General features: G+C 36.2%; 1 protein-coding gene across 8 annotated transcripts in view; it reads left to right on the top strand.

Moving 5' to 3' along the window:
* wnt5b (wingless-type MMTV integration site family, member 5b) overlaps positions 1 to 13,080 on the top strand; it is a 312,897-nt gene that overhangs the window by 71,788 nt on the left and 228,029 nt on the right. For 5 of the 8 annotated variants that reach the window (XM_058772673.1, XM_058772672.1, XM_058772676.1 and 2 more), the window contains one exon: positions 10,824 to 11,017. In XM_058772673.1, the coding sequence (XP_058628656.1) occupies positions 10,824 to 11,017 (194 nt within the window). Of the gene's footprint in view, positions 1 to 2,001; positions 2,038 to 10,823; positions 11,018 to 13,080 lie in introns of all 8 variants that reach the window. The other 3 variants (XM_058772671.1, XM_058772670.1, XM_058772675.1) reach the window with 1 other exon arrangement.

Here is a 13,080-nt window from a genome sequence, read left to right as displayed (position 1 = left end):
GCTTCTCTGTCGATCACGGATTATGGAAAGTGAAACTTAAATCTATAATAGGAGTGGTTGGATTTATTCACGCACGTTAAAATATTTATCAAAAGCTGTTTTTCTTTTCAAATTCTTATTTACAGCTAGTGTTGTCACGGTACCAAAATTTCAGTATTCGGTACCGATACCAGTGAAAATCCACGGTTCTCGGTACTAATTTCGGTACCAAATGCTAATTAAAAAACACACTATTTTTAATAATAAAGTCAAACTAAAATAAAATATTTCCGCAAGTAATAAAAGTATGAAAAACAGTAAACAAGTTTCACCCAAATTTAATTTGTCTTTTAATTAATTAAATTTAAACACATTTTATTTTTTTGGTAAATAAAGGGGATTTACTATTAAAATTAAAATATGGAATAAATATTGTGTGATTTCTTTAAAAAAAAAAAAAAATATATATATATATATATATATATATATATATATATATATATATATATATATATATATATAATTTATTTTTATTTTTTCAACAGTAATAGTATCATACATTTTATATACATTTTACTAAATAATAGTAATATATTTCTGGCACAATGACTTTAAGATGAACTTTTATTTTGACAGGTTGCCATGAATACCTTTAAATTTCTGTGTGTAGCTATATGATATGGCGCTGGTTTTACTCAAATGAAACGGTAAAATGCTCGTGAAGTGACTCCAGTTCTGGAGACGTTGTTTATGTATTTATGTCCTCATTGAGACAGCACATGCTGAAATCACCGCGAGCGTCACGCGCGCTTCAGTGTGTGTAGTTTAAAAAAAAAAAAAAAAAAAAAAACACGCGCGTCTCTGCCATTCATTCACACTCATTCACACAGAGACTCGCAGAACATGCGGGATTCATATCTGAATCGACTTTTGCAGCTTAATATTTTCAGAAACTAGTCCGTGTCGCGATTTGATTTAATGACCTACTTTTGATGAATTCATCCAAACTTTGACAAATTCCGTGCTAAACTGTAAATTCCGTTTTTATAACTGGATTCCGCGATTCCGTCCGCATTTTCTGCATCGCGGAAATCATAGGGCCGTACCCGTCAAGAACCGGGTACTCGGTACCACCGTTACTTAAAAAAACCTGGTACCTTGACGTTCTCATTTTTTTAGTACCGACTTGTTACCGAAGTACCGGGTCTTTTGACAACACTATTTACAGCATAATCATAATAGGCTATATATTAACTTATTGGGAGAAAACCGGTAGTTCTATGTGAAATCAGACATTGAGCACCCCCATATAGCCAAAATGGCATGATCATAACACCCCGCGAATATTCGACTGTGAGATTGGGAGTAGAATCAGGCTCCTCGAATCGAAGCATCGAATCGTCGACTATTCGGGGTCACCCCTAAAATTCTGACAAGATGCCAATAATTTTGTCCAGTCCATTTTTGAGTTCTGTGTGAAATTTTATCAAGTTTGACTTTTCTTCTCTGTTTTTTTGTGTTGTTGCAGTGCAAACAAAAACAATAAGCACCTGAATACGCATATATATATACACAGTGAGTGGCTTGATTCACAGTAAATTAACTAAGCTGCTTTGAGATGCTGAAAAACATCATGAGCTGCATGCATGTACTGTAAATGAACAGTGCCATGCTTCAGCCATAAACAGTATCAGTTTTATTTCGATATATCGTGCATCCCTATTCCCAATCATCACAAGTCTCTTCTTTTTGTAGCTCATGCTACTTCAAACCACTACAAGTGATGTTCTTACACCGCTTGATGCTCCAACTATTCTCTCCTCTTTGCCATCTGTTTTCACACTCTTCTAATTCTGTCTTTTCTCTTGTATTATCTCTTCATCCTGCCTCATCGTCTCTTGATTTTTAACCAGATCAAATGTTTCACTTTTTGCTTAAAAATATTTCATCACTCTCTGTGTATCACCCAATTCTGTTTTCTTCCCCAACCCCTATGTTTTTCTTTTTCTTTCTTTCTGAAAGCGCTCTGAGCTCATGTCAGGCCATCCCTTCAATCTTGTAAGTGCATCTCGGTGTGAAAAGCCTCCCTTAGCAGTGCCTGTGTGTGTGTAACTAATAAATGTGTGAGTGGAGCTTCGCTTGCATGAGCTGGAGGCTTATCTCAAGTTTAGTTTTGTGTGTATGTGAGATAGAGAGGATATGTTAGGGAGCTGGCGGATTCTCTGAGTGTTCTGAGATTTGCTTGCATGAGATCTTTCCTTATCTAAAGCTTGAGAGTGATGATCTTGTGTGGTTTGACGTTGCTCCTCAGCGGAGCTTGGATTTAGTGGCGTGTTTGTAAGCTGATATGTGTCGCATTGAGCTGTGTCAGTATGGTGTGCTTTTACAGCTTTTTACAGCCTTTACAGATGCTACACTTTTAAGTGCCCAACCATAGTTTTTAGTGTTAGTATCGTTGTCTTAAAGGGACTTTTACCCTCAAAAATTAACATTTGTTATCATTTGTTCACTCTCTTGTCATTCCAGACTAGTATGATGATGGAACATGGGCATGATGATAATGAGGATTATAATAATGTTGGATTATTTGAGGATTATTATTAGTGTTATTATTAATGTTTGCGTTATTATGGTTAACAAATATTGAAATCATAAATCAATATTTATTACTTGAATTAAAATAAACTTTAATTGAAAAAAAAATAATAATTATATATATATATATATATATATATATATATATATATATATATATATATATACACACACATTCAAGCTCATTTCACATTTGATGCCTGCTACAGGTCTCAAAAACTTGGCACAGAGGCAACAAAGGGCTGAAAAAGCAAGAAATTCTGAAAAGATTCATCTGGGAGAACATCTAGCAACTAATTAAGTTAATTGACATCAGGTCTGTAACATGATTAACTATAAAAGGGATGTCTTAGAGAGGCAGAGTCTCTCAAACGTAAAGATGGGCAGAGGCTGTCCAATCTGTGAAAGAGTGCGTAAAAAGTGCGTAAAGAATATTTTAAAAACAACGTTTCTCAATGTCAAATTGCAAAGGCTTTGCAAATCTCATCATCTACAGTGCATAACATCATCAAAAGATTCAGAGAAACTGGAGAAATCTCTGTGCGTAAGGGACAAGGCCGAAGACCTTTGTTGCATGCCCGTGGTCTTCGGGCCCTCAGACGACACTGCATCACTCATCGGCATGATTCTGTCATTGACATTACTAAATGGGCCCAGGAATACTTCCAGAAACCACTGTCGGTAAACACAATCCGCCTTGCCATCTGCAGATGCCAACTAAAGCTCTATCATGCAAAAAGGAAGCCATATGTGAACATGGTCCAGATCATTTAAAATGGACTGTTTCAAAGTGGAAAAGTGTTCTATGGTCAGACGAGTCCAAATTTGACATTCTTGGAAATCACGGATGCCAGGCTAAAGAGGAGGGAGACCTTCCAGTGTGTTATCAGCGTTCAGTTCAAAAGCCAGCATCTCTGATGGTATGGGGGTGCATAAGTGCATACGGTATGGGCAGCTTGCATGTTTTGGAAGGCACTATGAATGCTGAAATGTGTATATAAAGGATTTGGAGCAACTTATGCTCCCCTCCAGACGACGTCTATTTTAGGGAAGGCCTTGTCTATTTCAGCAGGACAAAACCACATACTGCAGCTATTACAACAGCATCGCTTCGTAGTAGAATAGTCCGGGTGCTGAATTGGCCTGCTTGCGGTCCAGATCTTTCACCTGTAGAGAACATTTGGCCCATCGTTAAATGAAAAATACGTCAAAGATGACCACGAACTCTTCAACAGCAGGAAACATATATCAGGCAAGTATGGGACCAAATTCCAACACCAAAACTCCAGAAACCCATGACCTCGATGCCCAAAGGTCTTCAAACTGTTCTGAAAAGAAGAGGAGATGCTACACCATGGTAGTAAACATGCCCCCGTCCCAACTATTTTGAGACCTGTAGCAGGCATCAAATTTTAAATCAGCTCATTTTGTGCATAACATTTTAAAATTTCTCAGTTTAAACATTTATGCTATCTATGTTAGATTTTGAATAAAATATTGGCTTATGCGATTTGAAATTCTTTTAGTTTTCATTTTATTGAAATTTTAAAAAACATCCCAACATTTCCGGAATTGTGAGTGTATATACATACATACATACATACATATATATATGTGTGTATATACAGTGGGTACGGAAAGTATTCAGACCCCCTTAAATTTTTCACTCTTTGTTATATTGCAGCCATTTGCTAAAATCATTTAAGTAAATTTTATTTTCCTCATTAATGTACACACAGCACCCCATATTGACAGAAAAACAGAATTGTTGACATTTTTGCAGATTTATTAAAAAAGAAAAACTGAAATATCACATGGTCCTAAATATTCAGACCCTTTGCTCAGTATTTAGTAGAAGCACCCTTTTGATCTAATACAGCCATGAGTCTTTTTGGGAAAGATGCAACAAGTTTTTCACACCTGGATTTGGGGATCCTCTGCCATTCCTCCTTGCAGATCCTCTCCAGTTCTGTCAGGTTGGATGGTAAACGTTGGTGGACAGCCATTTTTAGGTCTCTCCAGAGATGCTCAATTGGGTTTAAGTCAGGGCTCTGGCTGGGCCGTTCAAGAACAGTCACGGAGTTGTTGTGAAGCCACTCCTTCGTTATTTTAGCTGTGTGCTTAGGGTCATTGTCTTGTTGGAAAGTAAACCTTCAGCCCAGTCTGAGCACTCTGGAGAAGGTTTTCGTCCAGGATATCCCTGTACTTGGCCGCATTCATCTTTCCCTCGATTGCAACCAGTCGTCCTGTCCCTGCAGCTGAAAAACACCCCCACAGCATGATGCTGCCACCACCATGCTTCACTGTTGGGACTGTATTGGACAGGTGATGAGCAGTACCTGGTTTTCCACACATACCGCTTAGAATTAAGGCCAAAGTTCTATCTTGGTCTCATCAGACCAGAGAATCTTATTCAGGTGTTTTTAGCAAACCCATGTGGGCTTTCATGTGTCTTGCACTGAGGAGAGGCTTCCGTCGGGCCACTCTGCCATAAAGCCCCGACTGGTGGAGGGCTGCAGTGATGGTTGACTTTCTACAACTTTCTCCCATCTCCGACTGCATCTCTGGAGCTCAGCCACAGTGATCTTTGGGTTCTTCTTTACCTCTCTCACCAAGGCTCTTCTCCCCCGATAGCTCAGTTTGGCCGGACGGCCAGCTCTAGGAAGGGTTCTGGTCGTCCCAAACGTCTTCCATTTAAGGATTATGGAGGCCACTGTGCTCTTAGGAACCTTAAGTGCAGCAGAAATTTTTTTGTAACCTTGGCCAGATCTGTGCCTTGCCACAATTCTGTCTCTGAGCTCTTCAGGCAGTTCCTTTGACCTCATGATTCTCATTTGCTCTGACATGCACTGTGAGCTGTAAGGTCTTATATAGGGTCTGAATACTTAGGACCATGTGATATTTCAGTTTTTCTTTTTTAATAAATCTGCAAAAATGTCAACAATTCTGTGTTTTTCTGTCAACATGGGGTGCTGTGTGTACATTGAGGAAAAAAAATGAACTTAAATGATTTTAGCAAATAGCTGCAATATAACAAAGAGTGAAAAATTTAAGGGAGTCTGAATACTTTCCGCACTCCACTGTATATGTATATATATATATATATATATATATATATATGTGTATATATCTCTATATATGTATATGTGTGTATGTATGTATGTATGTATGTATGTATGTATATACACTCACAGTATATATGTAACTGTCGTAGGCCAGTAAGAACTGTGCGTGTAAACTTCACTCCCTGATCTCAAGAGGCGCTTTAGAGATTGATGCTAGAGATCGTGGTCTCCTAGACTCCTTGTTGGGGGTGAGTAGGACTGGTTACAAATATAAATATTGTGTTTCAGCAAAGGCAACATTTCTCATTTTCATTTAGTTCAAAAACTAAAACTGAATTAAAATGTATGAATATATATATATATATATATATATATATATATATATATATATATATATATATATATATATATATATATATATATATATATATAAACTAAGAAAGATGTCAAAACACACAACTAAATTATTAAACCCTTGACTAAAATTATAAACAAAAATGTATTCAAATGGTTAAAACTATGAGTATCTTAATGATACTAAACAAACCCTGACTACTACCATTTAATTAAATTTTATGTAATGTTTTAATTTAAAATAGTTTGAAAAACATTTTGTTTAATGTTTTAAAAAAGAGACTATAATAAAGTAAATTTACATTTACAGTGAATTAGCAATTCAAGACAGTATTGTGATATACCTAGTGATATACCTATTGATTTTATGTCATCTCTCCATTTTCAGGTGAAAAAAACAAACAAATTAACTAACAAAAAGCTATATACCTCCTCAAGCCCAAAAATGAAACTGTGGCATTTATAATGTTTTTTATAGTGTTTTTTTTTTTTTTTTGTGCATTTTGAAGTTTGACACTCTGTCTTTTTGTTTGTGGAAAAGAGCAGCGTAAACACTCTTCAAAATTTCTCCTTTTGAGTTTTCCAGAACAAAGTAAGTCATACAAGTTTTGAACAACATGACTGAATAAATGATGACATCTTGAATTAAATAATTCCTTTAAATATTCATACGCTTAAGTGTTCATGTCTGTGAGCTTCTGTGTATGTAGGCGATTGTGGTGGTTAGTTTTTCAGACTGAAATTAAATCTGTGCAAGTACATTTAGTTCTGAATGGTGATGCTGAGCTCTCGTATGAACCGGTCACCTTCGAATGCACATTCAGAGCTCTTCGCATGGCTCGATGAGAAGATCTGGGTCCCATCATCCGTTCCAAGTGTAATGAAATCTCTGGCAGCATGTGTGCGTCTGTGTTCGCACAGGGTCTCATATAAAAGCAGTGCAAGTGAAAACCCGCTGACAGCTCGGTGGGCGTCTGCTGTGATTGGATGAGACAGAAAGGGGGCGGAGGCCTCAAGGTCCCTGCGTGACCGTCAGGAGTGTATGAAGATGGAGGTGTCAGTGCGGCTCACGAAATAAGAACAGACATGCCACCAAGACATCCAACGGTCTACATTACTCAAACCAGCCAAGAGTCCCCCAATGCACTTCCTCAACTACTTCATATGGACGCACATCAAAACTCTCCTTTATATCCCCTGCTGTGCACACATGTGCTTTTATATCATTCAACACCGAGATGTTTTCTCGCAAGAACATTTATAGGTCAAGAAAGTCAGCATAAATGCATATAAACACTGCAAATGTGTGCTGTTTTCACACAGCCGCTCTTTTATTTTGCCCGGCCAAACAGGCACAGGCACAAACACATTATTAAACAACATTATTAAACCGCATTTCCCACAAGCCCCTGTTTGGTGCACTCTGGGACACTGGTTGTTCCTTTTGAAATATGGTGCCTTATGGATTGACTGCTCTGGCTTTCCAATACCAACAAGCTTCATGGAGCTTACAAGCAGACACCCACTAATAACTGTACAAATGCTAGTTATTTCCTACACAGTCTGTCTGTCTCCCTGTCACTTTTTCTTTTTTGTCCTTTTTTCTGATGTTCAAAGTACACGTCTGTGTCCGTATTGTGAAAGGGTTTGTCAGTGGTCTTGAACACATGCTTTTCATGTGATCAGACAAATGTGGCACATTCCAAGAATACAGAATCATACTGTGACACTCATCAATATCTGTATCCCTCCTTTAATTGTTAGATACTGTATATTCAAGAATGTATCTACCAATTAAAATTATGCAACAAAGTTGCTATTTTGACATGTATTGTACTAAAAGTAAATAATCTATTTTCACATTTTTACACCCTTTTTGGAAGCTGACTGCATTTGTCAAAATTTATCATTCCCCATTATGTTAAGAAGAAGAATATTTTATAATTTAAATAATAATTTATTTTATAATTTTATTTAATAAATTATTATATTTTCTTTCTTAATTTATGGGAAATATAGGTCTATCAAACCAGCACTTTGTCCCAAACTAGCTTTATCTTTTTATTTTATTTAATTTTATTTAAAAGCTTTTATTATTATTCATATATATATATATATTTTTAAATATAAAGACTGTTTGCCCCTGAAACTCAGATTTTTAATGTATTTATTCACTTATTCATTTTTTCATTTTATTTTACTTTTTATTATTTATTCATTCATTCGTTTTTTTAATAAAAAGACTATGCCCCCTAAAACTCAGATGTTTAATTTTTTCTAAATTTTATTGTTAGATATATTCAGATGTAATCTACCAATTAAAATCATGCAACAATGTTGCTAGTTTGACATGTATTGTACTAAAAGTAAATAATCTATTTTTATACACTTTTTGGATGCTGACTGCATTTGTCAAACTTTAACATTCCCCGTTACATTAAGAAGAAAATTATTTTATAATTTAAATTTTATTTAATAAATTATTATATATATATTTTTTAATTTATGGGAAATATAGGTCTATCAAACCAGCACTTGGTCCCAAACTAGCTTTATTTTTTATTTTATTTTATTATTAGTATTCATAAATTTTTTTTACTATGTTTGCCCCAGGAACTCAGATTTTAATGTATTTATTCATTCATTTTTTTTAAATAAAAAGACTATGTTTGTCCCCTGAAACTCGCTCAAATTTGTATTTTATTTTATTATTTTATTTAATTTATTCATTTTAATTATTTATTCGTTTATTTTTTTTTTATAAAAAGACTATTCCCCCTGAAACTCAGATTTTTTTATATATATGTATTTTTTTGGTGTTCAATCAGCTGACTGGCAAACACATGACAAAATGTGTCTCAATGCAATGATGAAAAATGAATCCTTTCTAGAAAATAGTAGTATCTGCATCGACCATTATTTTATTTTATGTTATATTACATTTTGTCTATTTAATCTAATTCATAGAAAATAACAGTCAAAGGATTTACATTTTTCTTTTTGTTATTAAACTGTATTTACACCCCAAATTTTAATAACCAGGTTGGAAAAAGTTGTCAACCTCCATTTGAAGAAAATGAATAGAAAATAAACAGCTAAAAATATATAAAATTTTTAGTTGTATATTTTTGTTACCATTTTCTGACAGTTAAGCACCTCCTTTCACTGACTATTTGTTGAAAAAGAAAATAAATAATTACATCATTTACATCATTTTAACGTTGTAGACCCTATTCACGGAAAGTGCCTTGTACTGACAGATTTTTTTGCTCCGCCCTCTTTCTGACACATTCTTGATGTTAATTGCAGGTTAAATGTGTGTATCATATGTTTTCGTATACAAACTTTCATTTCTGTGCCAGACTTAAGCTTTTACGCGCACTCTCATGCACCAGCCGGCCCGTCCACAGATGACAAGCTCTTGGCGGTCAGAGTGGAAACCTACTCAACCTCAGGCCGAGACTTTAATAAAGCTAATTAGCGGGGCCTAAACGTCACCTTCAAATATTATCCCCAATAAACCAGAACAGTCCTCTTTCACACAGTGCCAGTCTGAAGAGACCTCGGATGCCAGACGCTGTAGCAGGTTTCTAGTGAGGAAAAAGGTGTTTTTAATCACTTTTCATGCCTGGTTAGGTTTGTAACCATATTTTGGACACATTGAAGCTATCTTTGAATGTCCTCTGCGTTCAGATGTGGTATGTACACATTTATGCGCATTTAGTCATGGTGTAAATGACTCGGAGCTCTTGTGTCCTCAACTTGTAAAGCCTGCACTGTGTTTGTGTTTTCACAGCAGTATTTTTTGCAACAGGAAGACACCTGTGTCCTTTTAGAGGACTTTTATGAAAGAAACATTACGGCTGACTCCTTTAATTGTCCAGGGAAATTAACTGATTTACTTTTCATTAGAGGAGGCCCTTGACCCGGCACTTTAGACGTCCGTAATGTCACTAATTATTTTGATGACTTCAGCATGATTGTGTTTCCACGTGTCCCTGTAATGAGAGCGTATCCTGTCGTGATGTCATGGGGGAGCTTACACAGAGCCTGCAGGTGTGAGGCGAGTGTCTGAGGTCTCAAAACACCCCACAGACACACACACGCCCGTACCCATGACAGTGGTCTGACCGCTGACAGCTTGTCTTTGGAGAGCTGAAGTCAGGGCAGGGGAGCCTCATGTCTTCTTGTCCATTCACAGAACAGACCCGTGCAAAACCCAAAGCTTGTGAAACTATTCAGGGGAGGACATTATAAAACTGCTTTGAGACTTTCTCTGGGGTGTACGGCCTGTTTACACCAAATCCAGTGTGATTTAAGTAATACACTTACATATTTGCAAACAATTTATCTCAGACAACACTAATTTTAATGTAAATTTTAATTTTCATTTAATTTTTGTTTTATTTTGTTGTTTTGTTTTGAGGTGTCAATCACAAAAACTGATGAAAAAAGTGATGAAAAATTAATCTTTTCTGCATCAGTCATTTTGTTTTGTATTTATTTTATTATTATTTTTTATTTTATTGTGTCAATCTTACTGGCAAACATGACAAAATATGTCTCAACTCAGATAAAAAATTAATCCTTTCTAGATACCACTATCTGCATCAGTTTTTTAAAAAGAAGAAAATATACTGTAAAATGTATTATTTTATAATTTCCTACATTTTTATCATCTTAATGTATTATTACCATCTTAATTGGTGAATTTATTTTCATTTATGAATGTATTATTATTTTTTTAGTTTAGAATTATATTATTTTACATGATAAAAATCCAGCCTTTGTTGTGCTTGCCCCCTGAGACTCTATTTTTGGCCCCTACAGGCTCAATCTGTCGTAGTTGAGGCTCAGACAAATGCAGGACTGTCAGAGCGCATTGCCACACTTGAGCAGGAGGTGGCGCGTTACAAGGAGGATGCTGGGAAGGCACAGACCGAGGTGGACCGGCTCCTGGAAATCCTCAGAGAGATGGAGAATGAGAAGAATGACAAGGATCGCAAGATCAGCGAGCTGGAGAGGTACACAAACTTACACGTTTACTCTTAATGTAGCTACTATTGACTAATCCAAACCCTTTTTAAATTTAAACACAATTTATTTCATTTATGAATGTTTTCCTACTGAAGATGTCTGCAAAGGAAGGTTCTGTCAGATTTAGGTCACTTTTGGGGATAAAACCCCCAAATGACCAGATACTTGCAACCTCCTACTCTGTTTGTGTCTATTTTACCACGTTTGTTGCTACGCATGTGATCTTCAGTTCCGTGTTCAGTTTATCTTGTATTTAGCCCAATATTTTTACATTTTTCATTTATGCAACTTCCACAATTTGTTTTCCATTCTCCATCTGCCATGTTTCCACTGCAGGATTCATGATTGCTTGCTGAAATAAAAGCAACAGTATCAGCCTTTCTACAGCGTCAGTAAAAATGTTCCTTGTATTAAGTATTGCGTCAACCCTAGTGTACATGTACCTATTTCTATATATCGCTACTAACAGATAAGTCACCACTTCAGTCCAAAATAGTTTTTTGTATCTGTGAAGTCCACAAGTCCATATCATTGGGTAGTTCAACTGGGTACACATTAGTACTGTCCTATCAATGCTTTTTGGTTTTGGAACAAGCACTAAAAGAGTTGTTTGGAGCAAGGATGAAGATGAGGGTGTCTTCTGTTTTTGTTCTTTGTTAGCTGCCATACTCACCCACTCAGTCATCTCTTATCCTCCGTTTATTTTGGCATTAGACCAGAACTGAGTTGCAGGAGATTTGGAGGGCAACTTCAGTGCTCATCCCACAGCATTATGGGATGCTGACATTGTCTGGAAGATTCATTGCAAGCATAGATTTAGTTCTAATCTCAAACACATTGCTCTGATCCCGAAGTACACTGCCATTCAAAAGGTTGGGTAACATTTTTAATGTTTTTTAAAGAAGTTTGTTATGCTCATCAAGGCTGCATTTATTTGATCAAAAATGCAGAAAAAAAAAAAAACTGTAATTGCAATTTAAAATAACCGTTTTATATTTTAATATACTTTAAAATATTATTTATTCCTGTGAAGCAAAGCTGAATTTTCAGCATCATTACTCCACTGAAGACTGGAGTAATAGCTGGTTAAAAAAATCAGCGCTGCGTCACAGAAATTAATTATAGTTTAAAGTATATTAAAATAGGAAACCAATATTAAATAATATTTCACAGTATTTCTGTTTATGTCAGTATTGTTGATCAAATAAATATAGCCTTGATGAGCATTAGAGACCCTACTGATCCCAAACTTTTGGAAGGCAATGTATGTTCTGTGTTCATAGACATGGAGAATAAGAGCTCCAACTTTATGGATTGCACATCTTCTACTGCACGTCTGCTCCTCCCAGGATATGTTGCTCTTTATGTCAGTGGTGTAAACATCTGTGTTTTTGGCCTGTTTAATTGGACTAATTAATGGAAGGCAGATATAGACCTTCTCTCATCTTGGCTTTCATAAATAAATAAAGGAGATGAATAATTGAAATAAGGCTTGAGTGTAAACAGACAAGAGTCTGGCCTGGAGGTGAAGAGTCGTGGAGGTCACAGATGTTGATGTTGTGCATTGACAGTCGTGTACTACTCCCTTATAGCCTCCGTCAAGCCTTTCAAAGCGGTGTTGTAGTTGGAATCCTGACAGGGCCATTTATTTGCTCTCGCCGTTGGATACTAGAAGTGTTTTTAGGTGGATTTCTGTTGATTCATAAATATTCATCTGACGCGCATTGAATGTCTCACGCTTTCTTAACAGATCTGCGTTAGGAGAGGATTAGACTAAAACAAACTCCATATGCTTGGCTCGATGCATCATTCATGTCAACCGAGAGACGATTTCTGAAATGAACACCAGCCGCAATCGCTAACCGTGGCGCTCCGAGCTAATTACCGCTCTGAGTCGAGTTATGTTCTCAAAACACACCGGGGAGTTCGGTTCTCAAAAACCTCCCATTGTTCTCTCTGTGTCGTAGTTCTCCAGCACTCTTGATGTGGTTGTGACGGAGAGTTGTTCAGACAGATCGTCTTCTGTTAGCGCCTGCGTCTTTAATCAAGA

Source organism: Onychostoma macrolepis, chromosome 04, assembly GCF_012432095.1.
Source record: "Onychostoma macrolepis isolate SWU-2019 chromosome 04, ASM1243209v1, whole genome shotgun sequence".
In the NCBI taxonomy this organism is placed as follows: Eukaryota; Metazoa; Chordata; class Actinopteri; order Cypriniformes; family Cyprinidae; genus Onychostoma; species Onychostoma macrolepis.
Note: the sequence above shows the minus strand (reverse complement) of the source record. Positions and strands in the feature narration are given on the sequence as shown.